We start from the raw sequence: 17,449 nt of genomic DNA, 5'->3' as shown, positions 1-17,449 counted from the left end.
CTGCAGTGTGGAAGGCAGTGGGTTTGAGTAGCTCAGTGGTTAGAGAAAATGCTGGGATGCAGTGTGGAAGGCAGTGGGTTTGAGTAGCTCAGTGGTTAGAGAAAGAGCTGGTCTGCAGTGTGGAAGGCAGTGGGTTTGAGTAGCTCAGTGGTTAGAGAAAGTGTTGGGATCCAGTGTGGAAGGCAGTGGGTTTGAGTAGCTCAGTGGTTAGAGAAAGTGCTGGGATGCAGTGTGGAAGGCAGTGGGTTTGAGTAGCTCAGTGGTTAGAGAAAGTGCTGGGCTGCAGTGTGGAAGGCAGTGGGTTTGAGTAGCTCAGTGGTTAGAGAAAGTGCTGGGATGCAGTGTGGAAGGCAGTGGGTTTGAGTAGCTCAGTGGTTAGAGAAAGTGCTGGGATGCAGTGTGGAAGGCAGTGGGTTTGAGTACCTCAGTGGTTAGAGAAAGTGCTGGGATGCAGTGTGGAAGGCAGTGGGTTTGAGTACCTCAGTGGTTAGAGAAAGCGCTGGGCTGCCGTGTGGAAGGTCATTCATGGGCTTTCATTAATAATCATAATAAAGAAGACGAACAAATCTAAACTGCAGATTTCAGTCTTTATTGGTATCCGACTGCAGGAACCAACATTCTTTTTCATTGTAGTGAATATCCTTGCACATTGTGTGCATTTGGTGTATACTTTTTAGTGATACATACAGTACAGTACAGTAAATCCTTTTTTATGCACATATTGAGTTATGCAGACTGATAGAGAGCTTGTACCCACACACACACACACACAGGTAACCATGCGTATTCTTTTTATAGCGATTCAGCAGGGATCTCTGCAAGCATTGGAGGCATTTTATTTATATGTATTCATTTTGCATAGAGAAAACACAGTGCCACCTCCGACAGGGGTAGTGAGTTTGAAACAGAGTTTCTGTTTATTTGGTGACATTTCTTCCTTGGTTTCCGGATGGTTTCTCAGGGCATTACTTCTTCTCTTTGCTCTCCTCTTTCTCCTCTACATTCTTCCCATCCTCCTCTTCCTCAGCACCCTCTGCATCTCCTTCTTCCTCGTCTCCAGCTTCAGCTTCTCCACCTTCCTCCTCGGCATCGCCTCCCTCTTCATCACCACCTTGAGACACAGAAGATGAAGAGGGTCTTATCAACACTATATCAAATAGAAGAAACCAAGTCAAGTAGACAAACGTCTTCTTCAATAAACGTGTGTCTGATTATTTAGTTTCATAGTTTTACCTAAGAATTCGGATTGAGCTTTTTGAAGTTATGGATTATTATCAAAATCATCAGTAACTAACGGAATCGTTTATATCATATACATTTATATCGTATACATTGCCCTAATCCATTCCTTACCTGTTTAATATCATATTATGTGCATAGATCAATATTTGCTATGAAGTATTCCAGCAGCAATGTCCCTTTTCAACCACTGGGTCTGCTTCGTACAAGACTCCTAAAAGCTGAATTTCTGAAGTGAGGTAGTTTACAGAGGTCATACCAGATGACCTTTGCATTGCCTTCTCTTCTGGTCTTCCTTGTGTTCAGAAGGCATCTGCCAGACTTCTCGCCTGGTCAGAATTCTCTGATCATATCACTCATATTTTGCATTCACTACATGGCTCCAAATTACATTTTGTATGGATTTAAGTATGTTACCAAACCAAAAATAAACAATATTAAATGGAGGGACTTACACAAATAAACAATATTAAATGTAGGGACTTACACAAATAAAATGTACAGTAAAATGTACTATTGACAATTTGGAGTAAATAACTTCTAATTATCTAGCACGTTGTTTTTTTTTTAGCTTTTTAAAAATATTTTAAATCTATGTTTTACTTTTTCTTAGATATAGTGACTTTTATTTTACTCTATCACAATCTTGACATAATGATGATGGTGAGTGTGGGGAGCTTGGGCCTGCTCTGCACCCTACCTTCCGCCTCGCCCTCAGCTTCCTCTTCCCCCTCTTCCTCCGGGGGTTCCTCCATGGCCTCTCCTGCCTTGCTGGCTTCGATGGCCTCCTCAACTTCCTGGGCATGGCTGGAGGAGGAGTAGGCGGAGCTCAGCATGCGGCTGCTCATCAGGTAGGGGCTGCTGCTCTGCATGGAGTACACAGAGCGACTGAACACCGGAGCCGCGCTCTGAGACAGACTGCTGAGCATCCCGCCCACACTGAAGCGAGTCTCCTCCCCTTCCAACAGCTTCCTGGAAGAGAGGGAAAGGGGGGGAGAGAGGGGAGAGAGGGGTAGGGGGTAAGGGAGATGGGAAGTGAGGGGTAAAGAGAGATGGGGAGGAGGTAGAGGAGGTGCAGTAGAGAGGGTGGGGGTGGTAGGGAGAGAGAGAGGGTTGGGAAGTTGTCTAAATTGACTGCTTCACAGTTAGCAGCTGAACCTTGCTCATTTCTACTTAATGATGTTGACTCGTTGGTTAATCTTTCTTTGACTCGGCGTAGAACTCTACTTTCTGTCCTAAAAGCTGCTAAAAAGTCAATCTCGCAGCTTTGGATATCACCAGATATAACTATGACTCTGTTAGGGATAGTGTTCATTTGGATGATACGCAGTCAGGTTGAATGGGGCGAGCCAGCAGGGTAGAGCCGTGGAGTTCAGTCTCTGCTGCTCTGGCTGACCGTATTCTGGCATGACTGGCCTCTGTAATTTCCTCTTTTATTATGTATCTATGTATTCATTTTGTGCAAGCCCTGGTTTCTCTATAAATAGTTTTGTTCAGTATTTATATAATGCTTGCATATATCAAGCTATACAATGTAACATTGGAAAATATTCACAAACCATTAACCCAGTTAAAACATGCTTTTTTCTACACAAAACATTGATGCTACACATCTTCAGCTATCTAATGCAGGATGTTAAATGAAAAGCTCCAACATGCCCTTCAGTTATTGAGTGGTGGGGCTGTGGTCTGTATCATTATTATTATTATTATTATTATTATTATTATTATTATTATTATTATTATTATTATTATTATTATTTGTTTATTTAGCAAACACCTTTATCCAAGGCGACTTACAGAGACTAGGGTGTGTGAACTATGCATCAGCTGCAGAGTCACTTACAATTACGTCTCACCTGAAAGACGGAGTACAAGGAGGTTAAGTTACTTGCTCAGGATCACACAATGAATCAGTGGCTGAGGTAGGATTTGAACCGGGAACCTCCTGGTTACAAGCCCTTTTCTTTAACCACTAGACCACACAGCCTGTATCCCATTTTAATCATTGGTATTTGCAATATAAATAACTATACAAGCTGAGTGAGTTTAAATGTCAGGTTGTTTTTATTTCTTGGCACTTGCAGTATTTAATTAGGGGGATCACGCACAATCTGTACTTATAAAACTAATTCTATAGGAGGCTGTGTGGTCCAGTGGTTAAAGAAAAGGGCTTGTAACCAGGAGGTCCCCGGTTCAAATCCCACCTCAACCACTGACTCATTGTGTGACCCTGAGCAAGTCACTTAACCTCCTTGTGCTCCGTCTTCCGGGTGAGACGTAGTTGTGACTGACTCTGCAGCTGATGCATAGTTCACACACCCTAGTCTCTGTAAGTCACCTTGGATAAAGGCATCTGCTAAATAAACAAATAATAATAATTAACAATAATAGGTAGAGACTTGCACTCTACAGAAATAAACGCACTCTGGTTAGAAACGAACACCCTCGACTCCTCTGCCAGTATACAAGAGCTTTGACACTGCAGTCACTATTGTTAATGAGAGTCCAGGACTGCAATTCAATTATGATCCAAGGCAGCAGACTTCATTAGTGACTCAGGATAATGTATGAATGTAGATGCTGCAGTTATGGTCTAATGCACCCATTCTCACAGTCTCATCAGACAACCAGCAATACTGCTGCATTGAAAACACTCCCAATAAAGTCCCCAAAGCAGAAATAAATAACCTAAACATTTAGGGGCTTGCGAGTAATGGGTCTGTATTATATTTTAGGGTTAGGGTTATATTTTAGAATGGTAATTGGTGTGTTTTTCCTTTCAGTAAAAAGATTTGATGTAGCTGTCAGTTTTTTCAATGGAATTGGTTTACAGTTTCTTAATGTATTTGCATGGTTGCAGGTAACATTGTAACTTTTTTTCCTCAGTAAAGTAATTGAGCTGAACCAGGTTAAACCCTGAACTCATAGCCCTTATACACGATGTCATGCCATTTTACACAGAAATCTATATTTATACGCACAGTGGGTACTTTATACATATTAACATTTAAATGTAGAAAAGGTCAATCATATACTATAATATAATATAATATAATATAATATAATATAATATAATATAATATAATATAATGATCCTCTATGAACTCCAAAAATTAGCACTAATTAAAGTACAGTGTGTATATACTGCTTGTACAGTATGACATACATGAAGATCAGTACAATGTTAACTTCACATTAATAGGTAGCACTTATTCTGAAAGGGTTGCTCTATTAACTTTCATGACAAGATCATGAGGAGCCTCAGTGTGGGAACAGATCATTGCATTCGTTTCTGCAGACCGTGGCCATTGCAGAAGCAATCCAATGTAATTCACTGTGCTGCACTGTAACTGGGGTCCTGCAAACTGACATATGAACCAGGGGACTGGCCCTCATTACCTGTATGCTGCAATTTCGATTTCCAGAGCCATCTTGACATTGAGCAGGTCCTGGTATTCCTTGAGATAATGAGCCATCTCATTCTTTGTGTTTCTCAGTTCATTTTCCAACTGGCTGATTGTGTCCTATCGAGGAAAAATATACACATGGTCTGCAACTCCAGGACATCTTTTACAGCCTGATGCAGTCCTGTCAAAGGAGCCCACAGCCTCACCGCTCCATCACACCTTCAATACCATTAACTCTGGGTATCCTGGTTAACTTAGTGTCTCTATAATGCCTGAGAACTTAACCCATGATCTTATCATTTCTTATTAAGCTCTTATTAATTTCATATGGCTAGTAGTAGCTTCAGTTTGGGAAAGGGTTAACCATGTGCAGAGATCAATAATAAAATACAGACAGTAACATTGGTCAGAGCTGGCAATGGTAATGTTGGTTTTAAACCTGTTTAAAGATATCTGCAGCTTATAAAACCAGTTTCCTTTATTGTACAATGCAGCTGTCATTCTGTATTCTACAGTGGCATTTACAGAATTGGTACAGTTAAATAAATCTCATAAATTGTTGCAACATCTTGCATGAAGATCTGTGTTTTATTATGATTTGGTTAATTGTTTAATCTATTGTTTTATATTACCTCCAGATTTACTGTCTGTCATGTAACATAAAAATTTAAAAGGCTAATGTCTGGTTTCACAGACCCCAATTAGCAATACTCCTGGACTTCCTTACCAATGAAAGTGCAAGAATAGTGCTAATCAGGATCTGTGAAGACAACCATAAGAATACAAGTCTGGAAAAGATCATTTGTCTTTCTGTTTTAACCCCATCTGATTGAGTGTTTCAGAGTTATGAATAAGCTGTCTGTTATATACCCTCATCATTATAGCCCTTTTCAGGTGGAATAAGCTTTCTGCAGCCTTGTCCTTTAATTGCTATTCTCTTACAGTATCGCAGCATCATTCACCTTGCATTCTCTTACAGTATCACAGCATCATTCACCTTGCATTCTCTTACAGTATCACAGCATCATTCACCTTGCATTCTCTTACAGTATCACAGCATCATTCACCTTGCATTCTCTTACAGTATCACAGCATCATTCACCTTGCATTCTCTTACAGTATCACAGTATCACTCACCTTGCATTCTCTTATGAACAAGCAGCAGTGGCTGAGATATTGTATTTCTTACCTGCATGGCTGCAATCTCTCTAGCCTGTTTCTCCTCCAGGTCTCGCAGTTGATTCTCCATGGCCTCGTTCATGCCTCGGCAGGCTTCGATCTCCAGGGTCCTGGACTTGAGCTGGCGTCGATACTCGCCCATCTCGTTCTTGGCCATGTGTATGGCATCGCTGTTTTTGGCCGCACTCTCGGTCAGCCTGGTGAACTTGCTCTTGAACCAGTCTTCGGCAGACTGCATGTTCTTGGCTGCCAGTTTCTCATACTGCACCCGGATGTCCTTCAAGGCAGCCGAGAGGTCAGGCTTGGCGACGTCCATCTCGATGGAGATCTGAGCATACTGGATCTGGGCTTGGAGCTCAGCGATCTCCTCCTCGTGGATCTTCTTGAGGAAAGCAATCTCATCAATCAGGGATTCGATGCGCTTCTCCAGCTCGGTGCGGGATAAGGCAGCCTCATCGGCACTCTTCCTCACCTCCACCAGCCTTCCCTCCGTCTCCTCTCGGGTGAGCACCTCTTCCTCGTAGCGGCTCTGGAGGGTTCTCAGCATGTCTTCCATGTTCTCCCGTTCATTGTGCATGGCTTGTTTCTCGTTCTTGGCGTCGTCCACGGCCATGCGGAGTTCCCTGATCTCCTGCTCATAAAGGGCTTTCAGACGAGATGGCTCCACATGTTTCTGCCTCAGCAGCAGCAGCTCTGTCTCCAGCACCTTGTTCTGCTGCTCCAGCTCATGCACCCTGTCGATGAAGCTGGCGAAGCGGTCATTCAGGTCCTGCAGCTGGGCTTTCTCCTGGGTTCGGACAGTCTTGAACTCGTTGCTCACCTGAGTGGCCTGGCTCAGGTCGAAGTCCAAGGCTGGCATGAGAGAGGAGGCTGAAGCTGAGGTGCCATAGGAGCGTCTGACCGACACTGAGGAGATTGGGGCTGAATAGCTGGAGTACGTGGATCGGGGGCCTCCATAGCTGCTGCGCACTCCAGACATGTGGACCCGGGGACTCGTTTCCACATACCGCCGTTTGTATGAGGAGAAGTAGGGATCGTAGCTGATTAAACTCATGGTGAGGGTGAGTGAGCTATGCAGAGGTCTGGCTGCACGTTGTATTTATAGCAGGAGCAGAACTCTGACGCAGCCACTTTCTGACAGCTCGATCAATAGGCACCAGTGCCAAGTCTTAGCTTGCAAAGGGGAGAGAGGGAGAGAAGGAGCAAGACTGAAGAGATGTGCTTACTCATTGTTCTCCTCTTTGCAGGGAGCTGAAAGATGCTGAAGATTTTAAACACACATTTATTTTGCATTTCTTTGTTTATCTGTAACAGCTCTCCTGCTGTTCTTGGAATGGCATTATGCATCGAGCAATCAGTCTGGAAACTGGAATAGAAGCACTTTCCCAATACGAAAAGGATCCTGCAAATAAAGTGTATTTTCATTTATGTATATTATTATTATTATTATTATTATTATTATTATTATTATTATTATTATGCATGTGCAAAAGTCTGTTAAACTTAAATGGATTGCTAATTTGTTTATTTAACAGACATGCCTTTCATTTTTCTTCAATTATCTGAGTACATTCTTATAAACGTTTCCGTACATTTGCACAATCATTTTGCAGTTCTGCCATTCTTTTCCCATTGCTATACTTTGTATTTATCATAGTTTACCACATTGTTCAGACAATTTAAATGTAACACAGATTGTAATGGAAAATGGAATATAACAGATACAAAACAAGAAAGAAACACTTTAGACTTTTATCCATAAGTGTTTCAATATTGTTTAGGCTAACTGTAAGAATGCATTTATTAAAAACTAAATGAAAGCAATAACAACTGTATAAGAAACAGTGACATTTATTACACAGATACTACATACAGAAAGTGGATGTAGCATTCACCCACCACTCAAATGGGACAAGATTCAATCAAACCTTCTTTTCACAAGCATGTTAGTAACATGCATCCCTGCCACGACTGTAAAAACCTATTTGCTAGATGCTGTTTTTGAGAGTCCATTTCAGTAGACATTTTAAGAGGTAGAAGAAATTGAATTTTCCCAGTCCTTAAATAATTGCATCAAAAATATTAAATGAATCGGAAACAAAAGATGAAATCAATTCCAGAATACACATGAAAATGTTTGTTTGATTTAAAAGCATAATAATAAATTAATATTTTATGTTGTGACTTTTGTTAGCCTATTTGCTCCTGCAAACACTGTTCCCAGGTAAAACAAACACTTGGATAATGTATAGGGAACCCCTGATGGGATGGTTTGAAAACATTAAATAAATGGTTCTGTTAAAAAGATCTGTATTATTGGTATAACCTGTAGCTAAACGAATGTGTCAGTGAGTAGTGTTGTTTACTGAAACCTAACAGAAACAATTACAGAGTACAGCTGTGGACCGAATATCATGACAGTAAGTACAACTGTGATGTCTCTCTATACCCCAGCCTCAATAGGGGATCCATATTAGACAGCACCCCCATCCGTGTTTTTACAGCCTGCAAATTATTATTATTATTATTATTATGTATTTCTTAGCAGACGCCCTTATCCAGGGCGACTTACAGTCAAATGTGAAGTGAGTGGCTTGGATGGTCTGTGAGTTATGAGGCTGCGGCAGTAAGGAAAAGGTTCAATCAATCACAAGTATCGGAAACCAAATGGTCCACAATATTGCTGCTATGTTAGGCCACAGGTCACAGTTAAGGGTAGAGTTTGCTTTTGCCCCAAGGAGTTTCTATAGCGCTGAAATGATGAAGTCAGGTTCTCAAATGCAGAGAGGTGTTTGCAGTAACTGTATCCCCAGTGGAAAAGCCACTAATGCAGGCTCTAATGCAGGCTCTAATGCAGACTCTAATGCAGGCTCTAATGCAGGCTCTAATGCAGACTCTAATGCAGGCTCTAATGCAGGCTCTAATGCAGACTCTAATTCAGTCTCTAATGCAGACTCTAATGCAGGCTCTAATGCAGACTCTAATGCAGGCTCTAATGCAGGCTCTAATGCAGGCTACACTCACACAGACAAACTGTACATTATCCATACAGTAACGTTAATTACCACAGTGAAACCCAATGCCAGTAACACATTGCCTCTGTTAAGATCATTAGAATAGTTTGTAATTTGTTATAGCAAGAATGTATTATTTGTGGCAATAGAAGTTGCCAATTTAATTTCAGCTGCAAAAGCCACATATGTAATAGGGCATGAATCCCTCTGCATTAATCCGCATCACTAGATACCTAACTGTGAATAATTTTAGTAGCAACTGCAAAATATTGAAGTGCCCGGATACATTGGAATCAGGCACTGTGGTTACCATCTAAGGGTTAATAACCCTTCTATCAAACTATTGATTGGTTGAGTGCTGTTTTGGTATTATTACCATACTGTGAACTGTCAAGCGGTCAATCCGTTTAACATTCTACATCCAATCAAGGTATAAAAGCTGGTCCTTTGACCTTATTGCAACTTTAACCTGCACTTCACCTACACACAGGCAGGGCTTCATTTCCACATCCCATTACAGAGACTGTATGTCTCTGTGTTTTTCAAATGTCTGTCCTAATAAATGTCTTTACCTAATTAGGTTCCACAGTGGTTGTGTTGTGTCACGGTGGGATGGGATTGACTGCATTGCTTTCTGTTCAGGTCCTACAGGACAGACTATATTACTACTACGACTAATGCTATTGAGAGGTCACACATTTCTGGTGCTCCTCAAATAGCAACTAAAAAACTATAAAACAGTTATTTAAACTCTTTATTTTTCAAATCTTTTATATCTTCCTTTTTCTGAAGTAGTAGGGCACCTTTTTTGTTAAATGTCGATGTTTTATTTTTTATATAAAACACCGTTATTGTCTTTTTCTTTCTCTCTCTCTGCACTTGTGCTTGTCTGTAAGTGCAGGAGGGATTTTTCTTCATTTAGTTTTTTCTTCTTTTTTAACACTTCTTTTATTTATATTTTAATTTTACCTTAAAGGTATTTGATTTTAGTTTTTATATATCTTATTTTTATAAACAAAACAGTTTTTAGCTTTTACTTAAAAACCAAATTGTTTTTTCAGCCCCCATTTCTGCTGTGTTTTGTTAACCCCTCGGCCATAGTTTGCACAAGTTTAATAAATCTGCATGACTGTCAGCTAATTAAATAATTACCAGCCGACAGTCACGCAGTCTCACGAGTAAAGTACAAAAATACAAAGAACAACAGTGATGGCGGACAGCTTTTCATCCACCCTGCATTTTAAATAATAATAATACAAAACATGCACAGGGACAGGGAGTACCCGTCACAAGACTATACAAAACAAACATGCACAGGGACGGGGAGGACCCGTCACAAGGCTATACAAAACAAACATGCACAGGGATGGGGAGGACCCGTCACAAGACTATACAAAACAAACATGCACAGGGACAGGGAGGACCCGTCACAAGACTATACAAAACAAACATGCACAGGGGAGGGGAGGACCCGTCACAAGACTATACAAAACAAACATGCACAGGGACGGGGAGGACCCGTCACAAGACTATACAAAACAAACATGCACAGGGATGGGAAGGACCCGTCACAAGACTATACAAAACAAACATGCACAGGGACAGGGAGGACCCGTCACAAGACTATACAAAACAAACATGCACAGGGATGGGGAGTACCCGTCACAAGACTATACAAAACAAACATGCACAGGGACAGGGAGGACCCGTCACAAGACTATACAAAACAAACATGCACAGGGATGGGGAGGACCCGTCACAAGACTACACAAAAAAAAAAAAAAAACATGTACTGTATTGTAATATGCATCAAAATGACACGTCTGGCGCTTCTAGGCAGAAGTGCTTATAAAATTGTTATTTTTGCAAATCTGCCGCTCAGACGGCATCAGGATATCTAATACATATATTTAGGAAAAATAAATTTATACACAAATCTCGCCCTCACAATGGGGGGGTCGACTTTTACACAAGGTCGACTTTTACTTGAGCAAATATGGTATATATATATATAATATGGTAAAAGCACAGAACAGTGTAGTGAAGCATACAGAATGATTAATAAAACAATGGAAAACATGGTAAAGAACACAGAAAAGGAAACTAAAGTATGATACATGCATTGCAAAGTAAAATAAAAGCACTATGAACTGCAAAATCACAATGCAAATGCACCATGATAAACTTTGCCATGGGACCATCCTTATAAAAGTTTACCATGGTAAAAGCATAGGTTCATAGGATAATGAAAGCATGGTAAAGCATAGGTAAGCATGGTTAAACCCAGAGAGCTGTGGTAAAACATGGCAAACCGTGGTAACCTACGGTAAATGCATAGTATAACTTTAGGAAAAGCAGGGTAAAACTGCTAAATTACCAAGCATATGTATTGTAGTAAACTTCTATAAACAGTAAACAGTCTTAAACATGCCATCAGAGACTGTAGGCACAGAACAGAAAACAGTTCCACCTTTACATGGTGAGGTTGTTATTCACTGTCAGTGCTAATACTTAGAGACATGCAGCTCATACAGCCAACAATTACATAGAAATCTGAAATCTAAAACTACCACAGGGTCCTTAAGTGTTTGTACAGCTAATGAGCTGAAAACTGTTACTTGTTCAACAGTACATGCATTGCTAACTTACCTGAGGAGAACCACACTACAACAAGCACTGTGACTCCCCCTGCTGTCAGATCAACAGCATCACAGCTTAACAAACTGAAGCAGAACTGCACACAACTGTGTAATGCCAGTGTTTGCTCTGTCATTGTAAATGATGCCAAATGACAAGGTTTCTAGCTTATCAGAAATAAAACAGGGTTATTATTATTATTATTATTATTATTATTATTATTATTATTATTATTATTATTATTATTTATTTATTTATTTCTTAGCAGACACCCTTATCCAGGGCGACTTACAATTGTTAAAAGATATCACATTATACAATATTTCACATTATACAGATATCACATTATATTTACATACAATTACCCTTTTATACAGTTGGGTTTTTACTGGAGCAATCTAGGTAAAGTACCTTGCTCAAGGGTACAACAGCAGTGTCCCCCACCGGGGATTGAATCCACGACCCTCCGGTCAAGAGTCCAGAGCCCTGACCACTACTCCACACTGCTGCAGGGTTAGACCTCTTTATTATTGAAGCAAATTTAATCATATTCCTTTCAAATAAATAAGTGTGTGCCAGAGCATAAATGCCATCCAAATCCCCTTTCTGACTGTCAAAGACACACAAGACAAAAACACCAAACCGGGTTTGAGGCTTTTGAAAGATAATAAAAGACTAATCATAAAATGGATTCAGTTAGAAAGGTAAGTCCAATTAAGAATTAAGACACAAGCAAATGTAACAGCAGTGTTGTGTTACAGATTCTGTCTCTTTGGTGGGATGACATGAGGTAAAGAGCTCTATAACCATGAATGCAGACCAGCCCGGCTCTTTTGCATAGTGGTTAAGGAACTCGCTTGTCGTGTGCAGGGTTGGCAGCTCACGCCCAGCCTCCACCTGGTTACTTGGTGCTGTGAACAGGATCTCATAGATCGCTGAGGTTAAAGAGGAGTAGAGTGTAACAGGCAGTGTTGTGTGATACACTGCCATTATGGAGTCTGTCCCCTGTAACTGAGATGAGATGAGGTTAAAAGCTCTATAACCATGAATGTCGACAATCACTGTTTTGCATTGTGTTAGGTCACACCCAGCCTCTGCCCCTCTTAATCAAAGAATGCAAAGATAATCTAGAAAAAGAGGACCAATGATAATGCTGCTTATGCTAGTGAGTGGTAGGAAATGGATTTTCAGCCTTGGTTAGCATTCTAGTAAGTGCTGTTGTCAGCCTGGCTCAGCTCTTTAGGACAGAGAGCCTTCTTTCAGACAGTGAGATCTCTGGTACAAATCCTCGTTGCTGCTGTTTCATATATTACTGTGAAGAGCTGATGTGCAGTATCAGCACATCCTTTTTAGAAGGAGGCACTTACGAAATTGTCAATCAAATTGAATCCTGATGTTGCCTTCATAATGCATTCTTTTCACATTCTGTTAGTTTTTTTTTGTCATGTTTGCATTCATTTGATGTATTTATGTTATTGATCATTTTAATACATTAAACAATCTATGATAAATCTCTGATACAGTAACAACCCATATAAAAGTTTACTACAGTAAATTTGCATGGTAATATTCCAGTTTCCCCATGCTTTTCACTTGTGCTTTATTAAACTTTGCTATGCTTTAAAAAAAAAAAGTAATGCTCAACATACAATATATTAGATTGTGTTACATAATATGCAGGAGATGTTTTGCAATAAGTTCCTTTATTAAAGCATGATAAACTGAAAAATGTTCACATTTTATTCAACTTTTACACAAGGCATTCATTTGCAAAATTATCAGTAAGCCAACATTAATCATTTTGTATTATATAAGGAATACAGTTTTTTCTTTGTTGTGTTAGTTTCTAGAATTTAATGATATTTTCTTCTTCCTCATAAATTGAAATCATTTGAAATCTGTTCTTCATTCATTAAATAATTCCTTACAGGAGACACAGTCAGTCTTGATATCTTACAGGAGACACAGTCAGTCTTGTTATCTTATAGAGGCCACATGAAACCTGTAAATAACAAGGCTATAAACTGTAGTTTATATTGATGTAATCAAAACTACCATGCTTTATTTTACAGTAAATGAATGCAAGAGATAAAATATACTATTCTGTGTAAATGCCACTTGAATACACATATGTAAGCATGGCACTTGAATGAATGCTTCATGAGTCTAAAGAAGGAAGCTTCCCTTTAGCTGCAGCACCTATTGGTTTTGGGCTCTGTCTATTTAGAAATGGAATCCATCCTGTCAAGTGAACTGCATTGTTACAGTCAGACACTGTGAGCTGTTCCTCCTAACAAGGCACAGCCATTATTGAGAGCAGGTGGTCACTTCCAGCCTTCTCACTGATAAAGAGATTAGATGAAAGCCATCTGGGGCTTTTAAAGAAAATTATGAAATATGACCCTCCCTTCGTCCATTTACAATAATGAAGACAAAGTGGCCATTCTTATAATTACCTCCCCTCCTGTCTAAATGGTACACAGTGGATGCCAGACCTCAGGGTCATAAAGCAAGGAGGCATCCAGATGGGTCTCTGTGACGTCACAGAGCTGAGATGGGGGTCCTTGGTTGGTGGGGTGTCAGCGTCAGCTCTTATTCATATTTGATGATGCCTGGTGGAGGCTGATAGTAGTTCCTGTGGCTAAAAAGACAATAAGGAGAGCATGCAATCATAGCAGCTATAATGGCATTCTGTCATGGAACCACCTCACTCCAAGTACATATGTGATGCTTTGAGACAGAATGCTAGGTTATACAGTCAACAGTGTAGAGCACAAATCAAAGGAGATTATAATCAGATTGTATAACACAGTGTGGCCCTTGAGAGAGTTCAACAAAGAGCAACCACAGAGACTCCAGGGCTGAAAGGAATGAGTTATGATGTTAAGGGAATTGGGTGTATTTGACGTGGACCAAAGAATATTAGGAGGGGCTTGATTGATTTTTTTTTTTAATGTAGAAAGAGTTGCCGAAGCCTAGCCAATACTTTACAACAGTATATAACCCCACTTTTAGGATAAATCAGCTACTAGGAAGCAGATGTGCCCTTCGTTATTCTGTTCCTGTGTTCATTGATTCACACAATTAATCATTTCACCCCTGCAGTAATTATAAATCCTTGAACATGATTCAAGCAACCAGAAAGCAGTATTGACTAATGGACCTGGGATTTTGTGATACTGTTCTTGCTAGTTTTCATGTGCGGTTCCTTACTACCTTTAGAATTGATTAACATTCATTCCAAATTGCTAAACCCAACTATGAAAAAATAAAGCATCACTTACAGCTGCCAAGAACAACTTTGCTTAATTTAAAGTAAGGACATCCATGCTCTGCTTCACAGTGAAGCTCTGTGAGTACCGTAATGTTCAGTATATAACATGAAACTGCACATTGTAGAATTAGACGAGTGAAGAAAATGAGCATAGGGTTCCATTGAACAGTAGAACATCCCTACTAGAAACTTATATACACACTTGACCAAAACTAATCCAGGAGTTGAATCTGGTATTCAAATCCGGGATCAGGTAAGTCACATTATGTTTTAATGTGTCTTAGTTTATTTACACACGCTAATGCAGTAAAATGACTGTGGTGCTCATTAATGCAGACTGAAAGAGTAAGTGGCAGGATTCTGAAAAATATAAAGTTACGAAAAATATAAAATAACGTATTCCTTTTGTTGTGATATTGTAACAATATGTACCCAAGTGCTTGTGAGAGATATTGGGGGTTCATTTATAGAGGCTGTACACCTTTAAGAAGAAATGCGTGATGGGATATCAGCTGTTGTCAGCAGACATACAAATGCTTAAGTGCAGAGGTGCTGGATTATTACATTGCGGTTTCATGCAACAGTTGTGATGGTGAGCAAACGTGTGTGAGCACTGTTGTGTAAAAAAAATGGTTAAAATGAACAGTTGCATTCAAAAAATGAAGAACAGTGAAACAGTAACAGTAACAAAATGCGCTGAAAACTTAACAAAGAAAAAATGAAGCAATAAGCTCAATAATTAAGCTAAAAGGGAAAAGGTTACCGTTTTTTTTAACTCCAATAACCCTACGCTATCTTTCCCCAGTCAAATCGTAGAGCACGGTAATTTACCATAATAAAAAACAGAAATGAAAAAGAAAATGTAGAACATAAAAAAGCGCAACCAGATAGTCAACGAAAGACACCACATTATTCAAATTATTTGTCATATTATATATTTAAGGTAAGTTTATTTTTCCGTTAAAAGTGCTCCTGGCTAGTGTTCTGCCGCCCGGCTGTACAGAATTCCTGGGGAGAACCCTGACATTATCAAACAGGTAACACAGCGATAACGATCCGTGATGTGGTACATAACAGAAAAGCCACAGCACTTGCTGTTATGTTTTATTTTAATTGTTTATTGCTCTTTCTGCAGTGATTTAGAGAACAGATCTCAAACCCCAGTGCACTAGAGCAGTCATTTTGAAAAGAGCTTTGAAACAGACTTCAGAGTTATAAGTGTAAAAAGCTGTCATGATGTTAACAATGAAAATAAAAATGACAGGTAGATTATTTAAACAGTTGTAGCAGCATGTGGGGACGGGCAGCGCTATGTGTTTTCAGAACTCCGGTGCTTACTCTTTAAAACTACCCCTGGAGTTAGTCTAGTAGTCAGTCGCACTCAAAGGCACATTGAGGTCAGTGTGAACAAAACAGGTTCCGAGTCTTGTTTAGTATGCACAACACCGCTCTGAATGGCCAGTGTGGAAACGGTATCACTCAGTGAATGCAAAGTAATCCGGCTTCTAGAACTGTGCCACTCTGCAGCTTTATTCTCATTCCTCTCTTGGATATTACCTTTGATTTTATAAAGCAAATCTTGCTAAAAAAATAATTTTATATCAGTAATATTGTTAGAGTGGATTTGAAAACTTTGATTAGCACTTTAAATTCTATAGCATCTCAAAAACTTTCAGAAAAGTGGGACTTTGTACTTGATGGCTCACTTCCTTCAGTGTTCAATACCAAGAGTGAGAAGAGTAATCCTTTATTTCATTGCAATTGTTTTATCAAGAAAAATCAATAAAAAACACTGTCCTGAATTCCTTAAAACAAATTACTTTTTCAGTGGGCAATAAAAGTGTTACAAATTGTTACAAATATGTCACGGCACTGCCTGTCTGCCTTTATAAGGTTGGGTTGCCAACTGTTCCTTATTTTACAGAACTGTTCCTTATCTGACAGTAAAAGGCACTGTTCTGTTTCAAGGTATTACAGAACAGGGTATGTTCTGCATTTTGCTTGTTTTTTTCAAATTGAGATGTTAATCCCCTGCTGTCAGTACCAAGTTGAGCAGGGCTACACTCCAGATTAGATTCCATTCACACTTTGGGTTTTCAAAACCTGCACATTTACTGTCTGATAGCATTCCATACATTTTGATGGCAAAAAACCCTCTTCTTCATGCCTAGAAAAAAGAGTGGATGTGCAAAACCATCTTGAAGAATGGGGCTCCTTATTGTAGGTGGCAAGCCCTCACTAATTTGGATATTCTCTTTACCCAGAGCAGTCTTTCAACAAAGCACAAACTTAAACTTATTTAAGTGATAAAACATGTATGTTTTTAACAAAGCTGTTTCAAGTGTAGTTTGTTTAACATATTTAAAAAAAAACTGCAAAGAAAGGAAAGCTGAGCGATTTTAAGACAACCTGATTGACACAGTAATACAATAATTCCATAACTGTTAAATATTGTGCACATCCATTCATTATATAATGTAGGTCTCAAATGTGCAATTATGAAATGAACACATGTTACAGAAAACATGGTATCTGGTACTACACTAGGTTTAAAAGATCTCTGTGCAGCCCATACTTCCAGAGAGTATTGCTCTTTCATAGTCATTTCCCCTGCAGTGAAACTGTCCCCACCTCTTCAGCAGCTTCTATCCTTGTCATTCCCCTATTGAGTGACAAGCTTTCAGCCCATGCTTTGA

At 39.6% G+C, this 17,449-nt stretch overlaps 1 protein-coding gene across 1 annotated transcript; it reads right to left on the bottom strand.

The window, feature by feature from the left end:
* Positions 1 to 573: 573 nt before the first annotated feature.
* Positions 574 to 6,912, bottom strand: LOC117397695 (neurofilament light polypeptide-like). The gene is made up of 4 exons (XM_033996485.3): positions 5,839 to 6,912; positions 4,642 to 4,766; positions 1,940 to 2,211; positions 574 to 1,111 (listed from the first exon to the last, which is right to left on the bottom strand). Exons 1-4 carry the CDS (start codon positions 6,880 to 6,882, stop codon positions 966 to 968), a joined length of 1,587 nt encoding a protein of 528 aa, XP_033852376.3. The 5' UTR covers positions 6,883 to 6,912; the 3' UTR covers positions 574 to 965.
* Between the last annotated feature and the right edge of the window lie 10,537 nt (positions 6,913 to 17,449).

Source organism: Acipenser ruthenus, chromosome 37 (genome assembly GCF_902713425.1).
Source record: "Acipenser ruthenus chromosome 37, fAciRut3.2 maternal haplotype, whole genome shotgun sequence".
In the NCBI taxonomy this organism is placed as follows: domain Eukaryota; kingdom Metazoa; phylum Chordata; class Actinopteri; order Acipenseriformes; family Acipenseridae; genus Acipenser; species Acipenser ruthenus.
This window is presented reverse-complemented; position numbering and strand designations above follow the sequence as displayed.

Excerpts from the sequence above, each read along its gene's own strand:
- LOC117397695 (XM_033996485.3), bottom strand. The coding sequence starts at position 6,882 with ATGAGTTTAATCAGCTACGATCCCTACTTCTCCTCATACAAACGGCGG. Across the intron at positions 2,212-4,641 it reads ATCGAAATTGCAGCATACAG|GAAGCTGTTGGAAGGGGAGG; the intron begins GTAATGAGGGCC and ends CCTCTCTTCCAG. Across the intron at positions 1,112-1,939 it reads AGCTGAGGGCGAGGCGGAAG|GTGGTGATGAAGAGGGAGGC; the intron begins GTAGGGTGCAGA and ends CTGTGTCTCAAG.